This window comes from Boleophthalmus pectinirostris, unplaced genomic scaffold, assembly GCF_026225935.1.
Source record: "Boleophthalmus pectinirostris isolate CB_2022bp ecotype Guang Dong unplaced genomic scaffold, ASM2622593v1 HiC_scaffold_4, whole genome shotgun sequence".
Classification (NCBI taxonomy): domain Eukaryota; kingdom Metazoa; phylum Chordata; class Actinopteri; order Gobiiformes; family Gobiidae; genus Boleophthalmus; species Boleophthalmus pectinirostris.
This window is the reverse complement of record NW_026571353.1, coordinates 27053503-27073456: the sequence shown is the minus strand read 5'-3', so window position 1 is coordinate 27073456 and position 19954 is coordinate 27053503. Positions and strand designations below refer to the sequence as shown.

At 38.4% G+C, this 19954-nt stretch overlaps 1 protein-coding gene across 1 annotated transcript; it reads right to left on the bottom strand.

Annotated features, from left to right (window-relative positions):
- Positions 1–325: 325 nt before the first annotated feature.
- On the bottom strand, positions 326–4671 carry ptger4a (prostaglandin E receptor 4 (subtype EP4) a). Its single transcript, XM_020932348.2, has 2 exons — positions 3641–4671; positions 326–3293 (listed from the first exon to the last, which is right to left on the bottom strand). Exons 1-2 carry the CDS (start codon positions 4418–4420, stop codon positions 2781–2783), a joined length of 1293 nt encoding a protein of 430 aa, XP_020788007.2. The 5' UTR covers positions 4421–4671; the 3' UTR covers positions 326–2780.
- Positions 4672–19954: the final 15283 nt, after the last annotated feature.

Below are 19954 nucleotides of genomic sequence, written 5' to 3'. Positions count from 1 at the left end.
GCTGCTTAGACAAATCTGCAGACACTAAGTCACTGTGTGTGCGGCGGTTACTGAGAAATTTACTTGTGTAATTAGTGCACAAACTCGGTGGAAAATGGATGTAATGCAGTGTTACATTGTTAGAATATTTAAGGCTAACGAAATGAAGATTACTGTTGGCAAAGTCATCTAAAAGTTTGCACATTCGTAACCCTGTCTGTCAATGTTTTCAGTGCAAACGACAGTGTTGAAAGTGGACTATTGCAAATATCTGACTATCCTTCCTGTTTTTGCCTAAACATAGAATGTCCTATTTATAATAACTGACACAATACAAGCTGCCCATACAGTACATAGTGTATTTTCATTGGGGAAGTTGGACATCAAAAATCTGATCAACATTACAGACAATAGGTTGGCCTGTCACGATAATTACTATATCGATTTATGGTTCAATACATGACAGATAAAACAATATTTTTTAGGTCAATATTTATCTTATGTAATTTTTGTTTGCAATACTGTGAAATTCCTGGTTATTTTTTGGCTATGTGATAAGATTTAAGTTGTAAAAGGTTGAATAAATCAAACTTAGTACTTAGGTGTCTGCTATTTATGTACTGCAGCTCATGATTTTCTAACAATTTAGAATATTTAGAATAGTTTTTAGTAGTTTAAATTTGCTGTGGGGTTATGTCAGTAATTACTTTCAGTATTACTGTTTATCATCTGTATTTTCTTATCGATATATCTCACATCAAAACGTGTTATCGTGACAGGCCTAACAAGAGGTGGACGAACAGACAGAAGTTACAACCTTCTCACAGAGAAGAATCAACAGCCATATTACTGTTAAAATAAAGGCTTTTTATACACTTCTAATACTAAACATGAAGACACATGACTCAGTAGTGGTGGAAGTTTCCAATTCTATTATGATCTTTTACTGTAATCCAGGTGCTGATGTCCATTTAAACTGACATTGTAGAGTTTTCCAGAGCTAAAGAACAAAACGGAGCTGTTCTATCGATGAACATTAGTCACTGATCCACCACACAATGTCCTTCAAGTGACTGCACAATACACACTGTTAAAGAAAAGGGACCACACTCAGCAAAACCAGGCCTGAATCACACGGATCACATTCAACTTGGCTTTGCACCAGCCTGAACTGCTTTACGGTAAGGTTTCCATGACGACAGCGGAGGGGACAAATGATAGCTTTTCCATCACTGACACAGGAGAAGTGGGCCATCTCCGCTTAAAACAACATCTGCTCTGAGTCCAGTGACTTATGAGGTAGATCTGTGCTAAAACAACACACGCTTCAAGTTTCATTATGACAAAACTAATTCACACAACACAGAGATGGGCAGTTATTTGAAAAAATATTATGTAAATTTCAGTATGGTTGACAGTGCTTATTACTTGCTTGCATCTATTGTATTCTTGCTATTACTGATGCAAACTTAAAGGTCCTATATTACGCAAAATTGACTCGTGTGAGCTTTAAGCCATGTTATAATGCTGTTATCTCACCAAAAACATAGTGGAGTTGTGTTTTGTTTCATTCACACGTTTGAGTTTCAAGTTAATAGCTACCTTTAAGCTACCTTTAGCCTTTGATTCAGTAGAGATTGCCAAATCCAGGACTAAAATCATCCAAATGAGTCTAGGGAAGGTGTATACTTAAATACTCAAGGTCTGTGTGTTAACCATGTGTGAATTGAACAAAACACAACTCCACGTATGTTTGTGATGAGGAAACAACATTATATAAAAGTAGATCAGAAAATATGGGCTCTTTAAAGACGGGTGTATGTATCAATTTTTTTTTTTTTTTAGAATTACTGAAAGGTTGTAGCATTGTGGCCACATGTTTGGAATCTAAATCTTGCATGGTGTAGTCAGCTTCTTTTGTAAACTGCTTTGTAAGGGTGACAACTCATCTCACACATATTGAATAGTTTTGAAATTTTGGCAAAAATGTATACTATGGAAAAATGTTTCATTTTGTTTCACTTCACATCTGACTTAAGTAACTGCTCTCACATACTTCTGTTGGCTCTTGATCAAGATTTATGACTAGCCAAGCTGGAATCTAACCAGGCCAAAAAAGTAGTCATTGTAGTACAAGAGTTTGGCAATATTGATAAAAATTTTCTCAACATTTTTACATGATTCCAAAGCTGATATTCAGGAGCAAATGTGCGTGTACATGTTGTGATAGTGGTTCGCCCTAGGGTTGTGAAGCGTATTGAAATTCAGATACTAATCGATACTAAGTAGTACGAAAAGTAGATACTCATTTGAGCTAGTATCGATACTAATAAAGTCACATCAACAGGACAGAAATGAACCTTTCCTGAATAGTCTTGAGCTGTATCAGAACAAGTATAAGACCACATAGACTAGTATACGCCCATGGACCACTATGGAACCTACTTGGACCACTGAGGGATTACACAGATATAAGGCCACATGGTAATATAAAAAAAGTACTATTATTTAATGTTGAAAATGACATTATATCGACTTAAAAAAAGAGTGTTTTTATTATTATTGTGGTATTGGGTATTCAGTCTATCCTTTAGTATTGAAATCAAGTTTGAAATTTTAATATCGTGACGACACTAGTTGACAGAAAACGTAAATGGACTGTAATGTAACCACCAAGTGCAAATACTCTCCTAATACGGGCCTTAGTGCACATTTATCCACCCACCTCTGCAGCTGTGTTAATGTATGTGCCTACTAATTGTTTTCAGTCTTTTTCAGATTTTCAGATAAGTTTACAATGCTCAAATTGATTTTTCCTCCACAGTTTGAGTTGTTAGAGACACCTGTAGTGCTGTGTCTTTGGTACAGGGTAGAGCGGGAAGTTTTACCTCTTCACTGCTCTGCTCTGAAGAAAACGAAGCTTGTGAGTCTTTCGTTAACTTTTGAAAAGTGACAGAAAGTAGATCAGTTCTCTCTGGCAGTGGAAAGAACGTTTGTGAGGAAGTTGTGGCTCCCCTTAAGTCCTGGGACACCACGGAATGAGAGTCTTGTCTGGATATAAGTGAAGATTGGTGCTGTGAGTCTATGCAGTGGAAGTTACCGGGTGCCTGCTGCCTGCCCCGTGCTCCCATCTTACAGAACAGACACTTGACTTTTTCTATGAGCTTCAGCAGCACAGCCTTCCGCAGGAGGATGTAGATCCAGGGGTCCAGGATAGGGTTGAACGAGGCGAAGCGGATGGCTCTCAGATCTGGGTTCTTCTCCAAAAGCTTCTCCACCGGGGTCTTGTAGAGCTGGTTCAGAAACACCTGTGCCTGGAAACAAAGCAGTGAGATTTCAGAAGGGGTTCAAGCATTACAAAAGACAATTACAAGGCAAAGAAATGCATGTACACTTGTTTTGTTAATATTTTTATTGAAATGGTAGAAGATCTGAATCCAACAAAATGGTTGGCTTATGTTAAAGACGTGTGCATTTCACAACATTGCTACTATTCATAATTACGTACTTACAATACAATAAAGCTCTTCTGCACAAGTTAAAACTATGACCTGTTGCTAATGCTGACTATACAAAATAAGAACTTCCATATAATCCATCAAATAGCCGTGCGTAAAACGTGCGTAAAAGATGAAAACTGACCACAGGCGCAAACACTCACCACTAGTGGAATGGAGCAGACCAGAATGACTACCGATGTGCCGATGAGCAAAATGACCATCTGGATCTCTGCTCCGGCCAAACGGCTGAAGCTACGCGCTCTCCTGCGCGGGTCCACGTTGCGCTGAGGATCCGTGCCCAGAGACATCCTGCGCACGTAGAGCCGGTGCATGCGGATCAAAGCCACGCACACCAGCACGTTACAGATGACAGTGGCCATAATGAGCACAGAGCTCAGTCCGGCGTACGTAAAGGAGTACGCGGCGTCGCTGGTGCGGTTGCTCCTCCATTCCAGGAAGCACCAGGTCTTCGGGTACTGCATTTTGATCTGCCCGAAGCCCATGCTGGGCAGCGCGCAAAACAACGCGTTGGACACGTAAATGCCCAACAGCGTGAGCGCCGCCAGACGCTGGTCCACGAAGTCGTTATAGAAGTAAGCATGGTTTATGGCGATGTAACGCTCCACTGACATGGCGCAGATGATGCTGAGCCCCGCCAGAGAGAAGAACAGCATGGTGAAGCCAAAGTACTGGCACAGAGGCTCTCCTCCGGGCCACATGCCCTTCACATAAGTGGCGATAGTGACAGGACTGGCCAGAAGCGTGCCCAACAGGTCCGTTACAGCCAGTCCACACACCAGAGTGTAGAAAGTGGTCTCCTTCTGCTCCCTCCGGGTCTTACACAGCACCACGATGGCGATGACGTTCCCCACCACCCCGAAAATAAACATGATGGACGGGATAGTGGGAACCATCGGCCGCGGGATGGTCTCGTTATTCATCGCTGCGTCCTTGAAGAGAAGTTTCAAAAAGTTTTAACGCCAGTACCTCCACTCCAGAGCGTGTGACTCTTGTTCTTTTGAGGAAACACTGAGCAGCATGGTCAAACGTTTTTCTTGTCTCTTTGCTCAAAAATGAAAAAAAAAAAAAAAAAAAAAAAACCTTTAAGTGAAGAGCAGGCAGGGAGCGAAGTCCAAACTTTTGCTCGGAGCCTGTGCACAAAGAGACTCCAGGGTCTGACAGCACCGAGACTTTTGGCGCTACTCGGCCCCTCCCTTTCGCTTCACGCACTGCCTTCTCCGCCTCTATCACATTAGGACATGGAGGTGTGTTGAAACTGTAATCTTATTTAGCTACCTGATGGCAACATATTTTGATTGTGTAACGACCTAACAGGTTACAAAAATAGAATCACTGAATCAACTACAGGTAGAACCACAAAAGGCTTTTAAGAGGTCTTAAAAAATGTAATAAAAATTTTGAATAATTGGCAAGAGATTCATACACAATGAAATAATATGTTAATTATTGCAATTACACCTTTAATATTAGGCTACATTGTTGTAAGCATTAATTATAGGCTAATAAAACTTTCTGTGGTTATGTATCCTTGAGCAGATCCAGTAAAAAGCTATTTGACCACAAGCTCTGTTACTAATGTTGTATTTTTACTTCAAAGACTACAAAGAAAGACAAAACTAGTAAAATAACGTCATGCAATGTGACGACTGTTGGGTCTGATTTGAAAACCATGTCTGGACATTTTAATTTGTTTTGACTTATTCACTGAAGCTCAAAAGTAAAAAAGTATTATGAGTTGATGAAAAGACAGTGATTTTAAATAAATAATGGACTAAACAGGCAGATATCTGGAGACAATGCAATGGAAAAGATCATTAGTGTGTCAGTTATTTGGATGTCTAGTCTTGTGGATTGTTGCAGGAATTTAATGACGTCCTTCTGAAGACAGTTAACTCTGATAAGGAAGTATCAATATCTTTGTTCGGTTTTAAGAAAAAAACAAGCTGAAATCAATAGAAAATATAGGCTACAATGTACAAGTTAGGTCAATGACGTCAACTTTTATATTGGTAATTCAAGCTCTGTTTCTGGTGTTACTTTGTGAATGTGTGATTGTGTAAATGGTGGTGGTCGGAGAGTCCAGTGGCACAGAATGGAAGCCACAACTCTATCAGTTTGCCCCAGGGCAGTTTTTGGCTTAAGGTATAATGTAGAATGCTAGAGAGAAAACTGAGAATTGTAAGATCCTTTGAGAAGATTTGTTGAAAAATCTCAATAGAATCAAAAAGACTGCACTAATTTCAAGTTTCTATATTATATCCAATTGACTCTTGTGAGCTTTTAGACATGCTAGAATGTTGCTACCTCCTCGAAAACATACCTGGAGTTGTGCTTTGTTTCATTCACACATGTCTGAGTAATCCTGGTTTATTAATTTGTCTACATCTCCAAAGATCAAAATGTTCTGCTCCACCCTGTGATGTCATGAAGCAGTAGTTTTCAAATTACCTTCTGTTCAGTAGACATCATGACATCAGGACTGAAATCATCCCAGTGATTCTAGCCAAGGTGCATGGAGTTTAAAAACACAGTGGAGCACTTCCTGTGTGTATTACCACATGACGTCACAAGGTGAAACAGTGTGTTTTCTGTTTGAGAGAAGAAATCCACTTAAATATGCAGGGCTTGTACAATATGTTTAACATGTGTGAATGAAACAAAACACCCGGTCTGTTTTTGATGAGGAAACAGCATTATAACAGATAAGGAAATAGCACAATATGGGCCCTTTAAGTAAAATAATTTCCTTTCCAAATAACAAAACATCTTATAGACCTCTACATTATCTGAAATAAATGAGATTCCAGTATATCAGTTCATATTTCAGAAGTACAAATAAGCTTATCTTTACATCTTGTACAGCTACTTCCTTCCGTCTGTTGCACACATGGGTCTTGAGGCCTGGTGACCCTATGCTTTCTCAAAACACTGCACTAAACTCCTCTTTTGTTTCTCATTCTCAGTCTTACTCAAACAGAAGTGGGGAAAGCCCTGAGACCCTTTAGGCGCTTATGGAGACTGCCTTGAAAAAATATTTATCCTCAACTTTGACATTCGTTGGTCGTATACAGTGTTGGGAAGTAACTGAACACGTACTGAGAATATGTTTTCTGAATTCTAATTTTGAGGAACTGTATTTTGGTACAGTTGTTTTGTTAATTTGGTGCTAGTCAGAATAAAAGTTAGTTCTAAATTAAAGGTTCATTGTGTAACGTTTCTGGTGGAAGGTCCGTCATCTGCTTGTTTCTATGGAGATGTCATTACTCTATCTGGAATGTTTCATAATATGACACTGAACAGATCTACTTTACATTTAGGCTACATCCACACAGCAACGCTCCTGGATATTTATTTTTTTGCTGGTTGAAAAAAATTTGCGTCCACACACGTGTTGGATCAGTAAATATTCACGTCCAGACAACAACAAAGCACTGAGTGAAAACGATGTAATACATATGCCACACCTGTATGTGGTGCTATAAACAGGATACAGCCAGAGCCACTGGACACACAATACTACAAAGAGCTCATGCGCCTAAAGTCCTTTCTCTTCCGCAACAAACACACGGGCTCATCGTTTTCTAAAAGCTGCGGTTTGTTTATCCACACGACAACACAACGCCGGTGTTCTCAGATTTCTCCACTCTGGAACCCGTTTCCAAACAACACTGTTTTCGCCCACCTGAAATGCCGGCTCTGTGTGAACGAAAGGCAAAAACCAATAAAAACTTCACTGTTTCGACCAAAAAACGTTGTCATGTGGACACCACATTTTTATAGCTCATATACAGAAAATAAATATATAGAAAAACTTACTTGTTACTGTGAGTGGGATCGCCTCTCCACAGATCTGACATGTAACTTGGTCTTGGTTTGGTCTCCATGACTATAGAAAGATTTAATGCCATACTCTGAAACAATTACAATTAACATTTTCATGGAGAAAAGCATCTGATGGACCCTCCACCAGAAAGAACATGGTGCTACTTTATCATGTCATTTTGGCTTTGACCTGCACGGTATTAGAAAACATAGCTCTTTCAGCGTATGTATGTGTAATCTATTTAGACATAAAATAATGCATAACAAAAACAATGATATGTATAAGTATATATTATTAAATGACACATTTTCTCACTATAAGATAATGCAACTTGGTGTAAAAGTATTCTATGTTCTTCTGTTCTATGTACTCTGATTGGACCATGCATCAGAGTATGCTACAAATTACATTTTCATTCAAGTATTCAGTGTTCCGTAACCACAACTAAATACATTCTCAAAGTATTGTTCCCATCACTGGTTGTATATGCATAATCATCAAGTCATACTCTTGAAAAAGCGTGGTTGGTGGTTATGTAATGTTTTTGTACAACTACATGTGGCACTTTAAAATGACATTTTTAGCATATTTCCAACCTCAGTAGAATATGCACTAAGTAGATTTTGAAGATTAGACTTCTTATACATTGGCTTTTCCTGGATTTGTTTGTGGAAGTCAGATACCCCGGACTAGAATATTATCAACCTGCAAGAATCCATATTTCGGGGCCTCTATTGTAGACCGGACAATTGCACGGCTGGTTGTTTTGCAGCTGGACTTTGGGGCAGAGGAAAGCCCTAGTTTCCAAAAACAGGTCTGTTATTCCCATGCCAAACAATGGGTTCATAACATTGATAATTTGATTTCATATTTCAGATGGAGAACTTTGATATAACTTTGAAAAATATACATGTTGAAACTAATTATATTTTGCTGGGTCCGTAGTCATGCCATAAAAATGCAGGCCTTATCAAAAACATACCTGCAGTTGTGTTTTGTTTCATTCATACATGTTTGAGAAATCCTTCATTGTTAGACTGTCTGCAAAAACTCTCCAAAACTCTAAATGCTCTGCTACACCTTGTGATGTCATGAAGTGGTATTTTTCAAGTAAGCAGCTACCTTTTACTAGCCTGATTCATCAGTTGCAAACCGTCTGACCTCGCACCATTAGGATTCGTTCACTCAACAGTAAGCGAGAACTTTTTTTATTTAACCAATCGCTGCTATTTGGTTGTAATGTATGTAAAGCGCCAAATTCCATAGGAAGAATGGCAGTGACGTCATTCCCCTTGATGAAATTCACCAAACATTCTCTTTGCTCCGGCTTTAAATCCTTGATCTCAGGAATTGTTGTCAACACAGGATGTATGACTTCGTCTACATCCATCTCGCTTTGTTTACTGTTGTGCTGTACCACAAAAGGGACCCAGACAGGTGCTTGAGTTTGAGGTCATGACTTCACAGCTCTTCAATGATTGGCCAGTGCTCAGTCTACAACTTCCTGGGTTCTTGCAAACCGTCTAGTGTATTCCGATTCTTGACCTAGTCGCTGGAGAGAAATGAAATTGAGCGGAGGCACTAGGTGACGCCAGCCTGGTAAACCTTTTACAGCGGAAATTGGCAATTCCAGGGTTGAAATCATCCAAATAATTCTAGTGAAGATGTATGGAGTTTAAAAACACAGTGAAGCACTTACTGTATCACCACATGACATGGTGGAATAGAGTATATTCTGTTTGAGGAAAGAACTCAGCTTAAACATGTGCAATTGAAACAAAACACAACTCCAGGCCTGTTTGTGATGAAGAAACAACATTATAACACACATAGATCCTTTAAAGTTGCATTATGCAACTTCTCTGGTGGAGGTCTGCCACTTGCTTGTCTCCATGAAGATGGTGTAGCTTTGTTTGAATATTCCACAGAAAGGCATTAAACTATTTTTGAACGTGGGTGTCTCCACTTCACAGATCTGACCTTTAACTTTGCCCAACTTTGGAACATTTCTGGCAAAAACATTTCCATGGAGACAAGCAGGTGGTGACACTCCACCAGAAAAGTTACATAATGCACCTTTAAGTTCTTTTAACAGGCAACGATTATGCCTTTGTGATTAAATAATTGTTGTTTTGGTAGTATGGAAAAGATTTAGTTCTTTATCTTAACAGAGAAGACAATGAACTTTATGCCAGTTTTTGTTTCACCTGAATAGACCCAGTAATTACAGATATTGAACCGAAACCGGGTCAAATCATGTACATCACAATGAAAAACAATTAAAGAGCAAATCCACCATAGAATTCTACCATAACATCCATGGAAGCGCCAGACTTTACAGTACGGACAGTTTAAAATGTCCTAATCCCACGCGAACGCCACCTATCCGCACATTGTCTTCTTGTAACGCTCAATAAAAAATAAATAATTTATCCCACTCATTTTAGGACTTTAACAGAATAAACTGAAAGTGCAGGTGTGTGGCGCTGACTGTTCAGAAGCATTTAGGTGTAGCTGATTTCCCTTGAAGCGATGTGTCTGTGCCTTTTGGTTTTAATGCCAGTACTAAGCCTTTGATTTATCGGCCCAGATTACGATACGCCACAGGGTTTTTATTTGTCAGGAAAAACAACAGGCCCCATTGAAGAGAATTCGAATAACATGGGACAGGTACAGACAAGAGGGAGGGAGGTTGTAGAGCAGGTCAAAGGAACCCGTTTTCATACCTACAGAAATCCTGCCAATGCTCCAGTGATGTATCAACACGCCCAGAGAACCGTGCCCCAGATCCTTTGGCAAATCAGACATGGCCATAACTTTTAAATTCACTGCGCCTGTCTCATTTGGGTTTTACGTGTTACCACAGTGTTTATTCTGATTGACTTCATTTTCTAAGACTTGATTTTCGAAGTGAGGAATTTGACTAGTAAACATGATAGTAAAACATCAGAAAACATGCTACTACTGATTTTCCTGATAATGTATTTATACTTTACACTGTGTCTTTCTTGGTTGTTGCGATTGTATTCCCTCTGCACAGTAGCTCAGAGTGTGTAACTATAAAGTTAGTGGTTGAAGGCAGCTCCACCCATAATGTCTTTGGGCAAGACACACCAACTTTGTCTATGGCACCGCCTACATAAGTAGCTTACCACCACTTGAGTACGGACAGTGAATGAAAATTGTTCCACTGTTAAAGAGCCCGTATTACGCAATTTTCTGATCTGTGTTATGTTGTTTCCTCATCAAAAACATACTTCTGTTCTGTTTCATTCGCACATGTTTAACACAGAAACCCTGCATATTTAGGCTGAGTTAAAACATTCATGAGGGAATACAGAAGGTGCTCCACTGTGTTTTTAAACTCCATTCATGTTCACTAGAATCATCTGGATCATTACAGCCTTGGAATTGCAAATCTCTATTCAACAAAAGGTAAAAGTTACTTGAAAACTACCGCTACATGACATCACAAGGTGGAGCACAACATTTTGAGCTTTTGAGATGTAGACAGACAAATAATAATAGTACACACCAAGCTAACACAAGCTTTATTTAGTTTGGTTAGTTTATTTATTTAACGATACAGGGACAGTGCACAATCTACATTAACCTTAAAAGGAGAGATGCATTGTACCAGGTTATAAATCCAGCGCAAATTTCCACCTGTCGTCCCTGCGCTGGTTGATGTTATAGTTCATAAAATCAAACATACAAAGAGAATGTCTTTATAATGTCCGGAGCATCATAACAATTCTGTAACATCATCACACCCAGTTCTCTCAGCATCTTAAAATCATCATCCATCAAAATCATAATTCAGTTCATTCACTCCAGAACATCATCATCCTTATGGGCGCAGGTTTGGTTTGAGAGGAGCCACTGTTTCGACAAGCATGAGAAAGTGCCGTAGTTTGTACATGTGTTGGTAACATGTTCCACTGACAGCCGGACGCGCATTAAAAGGCTGAGCTTCCAAATGCTGTCCTGCGTTAGGGGATCCTGATGTGCAACTAGTGGCAAATGCATTGTTCCCATGTACAGACTCTTGTTCAGTCCTCTTTCTCTGACAAAGGGGCCAGACTGTGGAACTGTTTACCAGCTAATATAAAATTGGAAACCAATAACAAATTTAAAAGTCAGTTAAAATTATTGTATGTTTCCAATTAAAAATGCATCCACTGAAAATGTACTATATATATTTTATCTGTATGTGACTTATGCGTCTTTTCTTATCTGTTTTTATGCATGTAGTTTAGTTTTTTGTTTTGTTTTTTTAATATGGACAGGTGTTGAAAACTAGCACACAAAGCAATGCATCTGGCTTGCGATTGTGAGTCAGACTCGAGTCAGATTTGAATCACTATTTTTAAGACTTGAGACTTGATAAAATAGACTAAGACTTGGGACTCGACTTGGACTTAAAGGTCAGTGACTTGGGACTTGACTCGGACTTGAGGTCAAAGACTTGAGACTTACTTGAGACTTGCAAAATGTTAACTTGGTCTCACCTCTGGGCTTTAACAGTAATTTGCCATCACAGAGAAAATAACAAATGACTGCAGTGTATTGCTTTTACAGGCAAACTACAAGTTTTATTATTAAGCAAAGATTAATTGAAATTTCACATTCATCACATTCAAGTAAACATTTCATTCATGTTCCAGTATTTCCCCGCAGTGATCCAGGTGCAGTCCCGTCTGAATCGGGACTCTCCATTCTGGCCTGCTTTAAATGTAAACTTTAGAAAGACTCAGACATGTTTATCCTGGGCTCAGTGTGATTCAAATACCATTCAAATAACATCCGTACGCCATCTCTGCTCAGCATAACAAAATTGTGAAGCGCACTATCAGATGTAAACTGTTTGCTCTGGCCCTCAGCTCCACATGTGGCGCGGCCTGGAAACGGAAATGGCTATTGTAAAAAAGATTGGATTGGAGAAAAGTAACTAGATTTTAATCACTGAATTTACTTAGGCATAAAATATATATTGTGGGTATATTGATACACTTGAGAATCTATTGTTTAAAGGTGCACTATGTAACATTTCTGGTGGAACATTTCTGCTTGTCTCCATGGAAATGTTGTTGCTTTGCCTTATAATTTCCATGAGCTTGGCATTAAACTCTATCTCCATGTAGACAAACCAACAACCAACAAGCAAAGTTACAGGTTAGATCTATGGAGAGGCAAGCTCCCAGTAAGGATGTATGTTTATCGAGCAATAAAAACATCTGTAACTGATGCAAATGGAAGATAAGCATGTTTAATGCCGTACCATGGAACATTAGAGGCACAAAGATTGCATCTTCTATCACTAAATTACATAGTGCACCTTCAAATTGAATATTTTGAATAGTTTTCTTTCATAAATATTAACTGTCTCCTCTATAATTACTATTATAGCTATTATATTTAAAGGTTCTATATTACACAAAATTGAGCTTTTAACCATGTTAGAATTTTGTTACCTCCTCAAAAACATATCTGGAGCTGTGTGTTTTGTTTCATTCACACATGTTTGACTAGCCCTTTATTATGTGCATCTGTGTACATCTGCAAAGCTCAAAATGCTCTGTTCCACCTTGTGATGTCATGAAGTGGTAATTTTAATGTTAACACCTACGTTTTATCATTAGTTCAGTGGAGATTGGAAATTTCAGGAGTGAAATCATCCAAATGATTCTAGTGAATGTGTATGGAGTTTAAAAACACAGTGGAGTATGTCCTGTAGTACCATATGACATCACATGCTGGAAGAGAGTGTTTTTTGTTTGAGAGTATGAGAGTGTGTATGAATGTGTCAGCCACGTGTTACGGTAAAACAACTGGGGTAGGACACGAGCACCAGAAATGGTCCCAAACATGTACATGCGCATATCCTTATGTTTGTAATGTACCTTGCTCAAAAAAAAAAAAAAAAAAAAAATGCAGGGTTTGTGTATTAAACATGTGTGAATGAAACAAAACACAACTCCAGCTATGTTTGTGATGAGGAAATAACATTATAACATAGACCAGAAAATACCCTAATATACAGTATGCAGAACAGCTCCCTTTTCCTTTTCTGACCAGAAACTGCACAATAATGAGTTAGTATAAAAATAATACAATCTTCAATAATGTACACAAAAAGCCTATTGATATGAATGACCTCTTCCCTCAAATTAAGTTATAATAAATCCTAAGTTGGTGATGTGTATTAAATCAACAGTCATCAATAACTTTCTGAGGTTGACATGTGATAAAACCTTACTCAAGTTTCTCCAGTTCAGCAGTGACAGCGCGGTACACAAACCTTTGAAAATGCAAGACTACCACCGGGACAGTTAATCCTGAGGGCGTGACTTTTCATATCGTAGCAACTGCCAAACAGCCATGTTACGGAAAAATACCACAAACTGCCCCAAACAAGCCACTGTTGGAAAATGTGATGCCAACGTCAATGCAAGCATTAATGGTAAATATTAAGAGAGAGACAAATACTTTAATGTAGAGAGGGGAGGAGCAGCCAGATATTCACTCAGATAACTGTAATGTTAAAAGGTTATGAAATAATAAATTAGGTGCATCCTGCATCTTTTCTGGAGGAAGGTCCAATACCCACTTGTCTCCATGGTAATGTTATAGCTTTGTCTGTAACGTTACTAACATATCCAACAAGCATTTATTCATTATAGGTGTTTCTATTGCTCCAAAATACCATAATTCCTGTGGTGAATAGGGGCGACTCTCCACAGATCTGAACTGTAATGTAGCATGGTGCTGTCACTTGTTTGTCTCTATTGTGATATATTGGTTTAATTCAGTCCTTAGTGGGGGTGGTACGATGCTGGGGGGGGCATGTGTAACCTCGGAGAACATGCTTTTTTTTGCCCTACTAGAATAAAGTGTAATTGCACTTCCACTACAGTAGTTGGCAGTAGAGGTCTGCGTGGGACAGAATTTTCAGTCCAGTTCCAGCCTGTGCCTAGACTGATTCATCAGCTGGTTTCACTTCAAGGAAACAGTCTGACCTCACAGCATTAGAATTCGTTTTTTTGACGATAGGCGGGTACTTTTTTATTTAACCAATTGCTGTTATTTGGTTGTGACGTATGTAATGCGCTGCTAACTGGTATATTAAGCTTTCCCAAATCCCGTAGGAAGAAGGGCAATAACCTCTTTTCCCATGATGAAATTCACCAAACATTCTCTTTGTTCCGGCATTAAATCCTCGATCTCAGGAATCATTTTCCAACATATATGACTATTCACTGATTCCCACAAATCCCGCAAGATGTGGATGCTCGCTTTCTTAAGCTTTATCAAACGCGGAGAAGCAGAAAGGAATTGTCTAAAATGTGCGTGAGATTAGACCACATCTGTAAGTGTAAGCTTAAAATGTTTTTATTAATGCCAAATAAAATATCCAGCTAAATTTTTTTTTTATGATAGGCATATCATTTGTATATTTTATTTTACACTCATTTAGTTTGTGGGACTGAAGTTTATCATCCCACCCGTCCACTCCTGCATTGTGCAGTCCCACTCCCGCCCGGACCCGCAGTGAGCTTTCAAAATGAGTCCCACGCTGCAGTGTTTTGCATCTGGTTAGTGCAGGGCTGTAGTTGGCAGTTTAGTGTCAGTTTTTTTGCACCGAGCATGCGCACACACAGCACAGAGCAGGAGATATGAAGCGCAGTGAACAAACTCCAAGGGACACAATGGAAAAATATTTAACAGGGAAGAAAAGAAAGGTGGAGAAAGATGGAGATAATTTTCTCCTGAAAGCTAAGACGAGGAAATATGACAAAGCACTTGACTTCACTGTGACTATGGTGGGAAACCAGGAAAGATGTCAGACAGCATGAAATTAAGGCATCACTTAAAAACATTACAGCCTATCACACTGATAAACCATTTGAGTTTCTTCAGCGAAAATGTGCTGAAAACTGCCAAAAAAACATCCCGCTTTGTGAATAATACAAATTATACTAGTTATAGTCGCGGGGGAGAGTGGAGGGGCGTGAAATGTTTTCTTCTTCCTATGGGGGGACGTGACTGAAAATAATTGAGAAGCACTGGTTTAATCTATACTGTGGAACATTCTAGACAAGCAATAGCATTTCCATGGAGACAAGAAGGTGGCAGACCTATAGAAAAGTTACACAGTGCACCTTTATGTAACTTTTCTGGTGGTTCAAGGAGATGGAGGGTGCTTTGTCTAGAATGTTTCACAGTATGGCTCTCAAGTTTTTTATCTTCATGGAGACAAGCAGGTGCTGCAACCAAGTCAAGTTACAGGTCCGATCTGTGGAGACTTGAGTACACTCATAGTAGACCTAAATGCAAGATATAGCATTTTAATTAGTTTAATGCCTGCTAGAACCTTCCACGAATAGCAATAACATCTCCATGGAGTCCAGCAGGTGTCAGAAGATATAAAGTTATATATTTTGTGAACACTGCCCTACAATTCTATCCTGCTATGAGTAGTCAAACATCAACATTTAGTTTAAATAAAGATAAAATATAGCACAAATGTCTGTACTTTAAGAAAATACAGACAATAAAATGAGAAAAACTGAATCATGTGAAGAAGCTAAAGGCAAGACAAGACAAATGTTCAAATCACTGATACTGGCACCAGATGGACAGAGGGAAAAGTAACAAAAGCTCTACATGACTATTGTTATTTAAAGGTCCTATATTATACAAAATTGACTCTTATGAGCTTTAAGCCATGTTCTAATGTTGTCTCCTCATCAAAAACATATCCAGACTTTGTTTCATTCACACGTGTCTGAGTAATCCTTAGTCTGTTATTAGTCTTCAAAGCTTCACACCTTCAAAGCTCAAAACGCTGTCTGTTCCAGGGCTGAAATCATCCAAATGATTCAAATGAAGGTGTATGGAGTTTAAAAACACACTTGAACACTTTCTGTATTTTGTTTGTTTTTTTTCTGTGTTTTTTTTTTTCTGAAAGAAGAACTCTAAATACAATATGCAGGGTTTGTGTGTTAAACATGTGTGAATGAAACAAAACACAGATGAGGAAACAACATTACTACATCAGCAGGTGACACAGTGGCTGAGGGGCTAGCACGCCTCACAGCAAGAAGATTCTGGGTTTGATCCCTGGATCACCTGGGCCTTTTTGTGCGGAGTTTGGATGTTTCTCCCCGTGTCTGGTTGGGTTTCACACACAAACTGTCTGACCTTGCAGTGTCAGAATTTGTTTGCTTGACAATGCCTGCGGGTACTTTTTTTCATTTAACCAATTGCTGCTATTTGGTCGTGACATATGTAATGCGCTGCTAACGGGGCTAACTGGTATATTAAGCTTTTCCCAAATCCCGTAGGAAGAAGGGTAATAACCTCTTTCCCCTTAATGAAATTCACCAAACATTCTCTTTATTCTGGCTTTAAATCCTCGATCTCGGGAATCATTGACAAAACAGAATGTATGGCTCTTTGCTGATTGGCTGGTGCCAGAACTTGCACTTCCAGGGTTTTTGCGAACCGTCTAGTGTATTCCGATTCCTGACCAAGTTGCTGGAGAGAAATGAAATTGAGCGGAGGCACTAGGTGGCCCCAGCCTGGATACTGGTTTCCCCCATCAACCCAAAACCCAAAACATGTTGCACAGGTCTCCAGGAAGAATAGCTGATAGATAAGGTCAATTAAATACAATCAATCAATCAATCAATCAATTAACCTGTGCAGGGACTACAGGTGGAAACTAACACTGGTGCTACAACCTGGCACAATGCATTTCTTCTGTTAAGGTTAATGTAAATTGTGCACTGTCTCTGTCTCATTAAACAAATAAATAAACTTAATAAATAAAATAAACATAGATCAGAATAATCATAATATGGGCCCTTTAAAAAATGAGATAATTAAATGATAGTTATAGTCTAAAAACCATGAAGTACAAACAAACATCTCAGTTAATGTTGTGCTAATCTTTAAGGTACATAGTGTTAGGAACATGTTGTGGATGTAGCAGTGATAATGCATAAACTCAGACATAAGATCAGCAAAAACAGCCCAGCAGGAGTCAGGTCGGCTAATAGGGCTGTTTATAGTCCACTCAATGGCCTTAAGAACCCATTAACACTAGAGCTCTGGGCATGTGAACTTATCAGCGATCCTTACAATGTCTGTATAGATTGTATTAGGGGCAGAACAATAAAAATAATGTGAGACTTCTAACAAGTTGCCGTACTGATTAGATTTGTGAATTGTGTCTTAAAGGGCCTATTTTACACAATTTTATTTTTTTTATCTATGTTATAGTTTCTTTATCAAAAACATACCTAGAGTTAGTTTTCACAGGTTCACAGTATACATTTTAAACAGATTCAAAAGATTAAGATGCATTCACTTTTGTACAATAACTACATCAAAAATGGGACAAAACTGGATATAAACCAAACCAAGACCAGGATTAAAAAGGGACCGAAAAGGGAATAAAAAGGGACCAAATCAAATCTACATTAAACCAGGTTGGGAACACACCCTACCACTTTAGATGAGCCCTTTGAAGGTGTATTATATAACTTTTTTGCAACCTGCATGGAGATTTTATCTCTTTGGCTGGAATGTTCTAGCCTGATTCATCAGCCGATTTCACTTTGTGTGAACCGTCTGACCTCGCAGCATTAAGATTCGTTCACTCCTTGACAGATACTTTTTTCATTTAACCAATCACTGCTATTTGGTCTTGACGTATGTATTGTGCCACTAACGGGGCTAACTGGTATATTAAGCTTTTTCCAAATCCCGTAGGAAGAAGGGCAATAACATCTTTTGCCTTGATAAAATTCACCAAACATTCTCTTTGTTACGGTTTTAAATCTTCAATTTCGGGAATCGTTGACAACACAGAACGTATGGCTCTTCACTGATTGGCTGGTGCCTGAACTCTCATTACCGGGGTTCTTGCAAACCATCTAGTGTATTCAGATTCCTGACCTAGTTGCTGGAGAGAAATTAAATTGAGCGGAGGCACTAGGTAGCGCCAGCCTGGATAGGAATGTTCCATTGTATGGCATTAATGTTGTGTTTTATTGTCAAAGAATACCTTGAAAAAACATGCATTCACTGTGAGCAGGTTTGCCTCTCCACAGATCTGACCTGTAATTTGGTTTAGTGGCATCACCTCTTGTCGCCTCTCCTCTATTCCACTGTTGCATTTTCTATGGTCTATGATGAAACTCTCAAAAGGAGACATCAAATGCTTATCTTATCAAAAACAAATGTTCATCATGCAGAACACGCATTATCTCGCAATAAAATAGTAACAAATTAAGCAACGCATCAGCAGTTTCCGTGGTAAATGAATCATTAAATAGCAAAAGGTGAAAATGTGCAGATCAAGCATAAGATTAAAAATACTTTATGGTGAGGAAAAAAATGAGTCATCTTATACTGTGCTTATGACAGGATGGACTGTTCATTTCACAGAAATGTAGTTAAGATCATTATATTTAGATTTTACTCATAACTTCAGGTTTCAGTTTTTACGCCCTGATTGGAAATCATAACATCGCGCTTGGGAATTACATAGCGATTAGTTACCTAGCAACCATGTAGTACACAGGGCCAAAACTCCTCTAATGTACACAGAAATTATGATTTTTATGATAATGTACGCAGAAATTATGATCTGACAGATAAAAATATAAGAAAACATTGCGGAAATAATATTTAAAGTATCAGAAATAAAGAAATTTTTGATAGAATTTTGATGTGACTTCATCTTTCTAAAATAAAACTGTAATTTTCAACTTTTCTTCAACTTTGTTCTTGCTTTTTAATAATAGTAAAACAATCATTTATATTTACAACAGGTATTATCCCACCCAATTAAGTAAAAATGCACTGTGATACAATTACAATAATCATATAATACATATACGATATAATATAATATATTAGTAGACATTAAAGGTGCTTTGTGTAACTTTTTTTTCAATTTATGGTATTAAACCTTTCATCATCACCTTATGAAGACCAAACCAGGCCAAGTTACAAATCAGATCTGTGGAGACGCGAACCCATTCACAGTCAGAATGCCCATTTTTCAAGGTATCTTTGAGCAATATAACCACTTGTAATTTAGCTGTATAATGTCATACTGTGAAAAATTCTAGGCAGAGCAGTGATATACCCAGAGAAACAAGCAGGTGACGGACCCCCGACCAAAAAGTTACGCAGTGCACCTTTAAGTTATCATTCTAACAAATATAAATACACCAAAAAATCTAAACCAGGTCTAAAAAAGGAGGATTAGAGGTCTAAATTAGGAAAAAACTGGTTAAAAATCTGATTGTGCAAAGGCATAAATAAAATTGACTGTAATTAAAGATGCATTATGTACATTTCTGTTTGTATCTGCTCCTTGCCTGTCTCCATGGAGATGTTAATGCTTCACAGTTTGGCATTACCTTTAACAATCTTGATAAAGTGTAGGTGTTTTTATTGTCCAGTTAAAACATGCGACTCTCCACAGATCCGATCTATAATTTAGCTTTAGTCAAACTGTGGAACACAAGCAAAGCAATAACATGTTCTCCATGGTGACAGGCAGGAATGTGACACAGTGCAGCTTTAAACAAATACAAAAAAAAATCTGTTT

Excerpts from the sequence above, each read along its gene's own strand:
- ptger4a (XM_020932348.2), bottom strand. The coding sequence starts at position 4,420 with ATGAATAACGAGACCATCCCGCGGCCGATGGTTCCCACTATCCCGTCC. Across the intron at positions 3,294-3,640 it reads TCTGCTCCATTCCACTAGTG|GCACAGGTGTTTCTGAACCA; the intron begins GTGAGTGTTTGC and ends CTTTGTTTCCAG.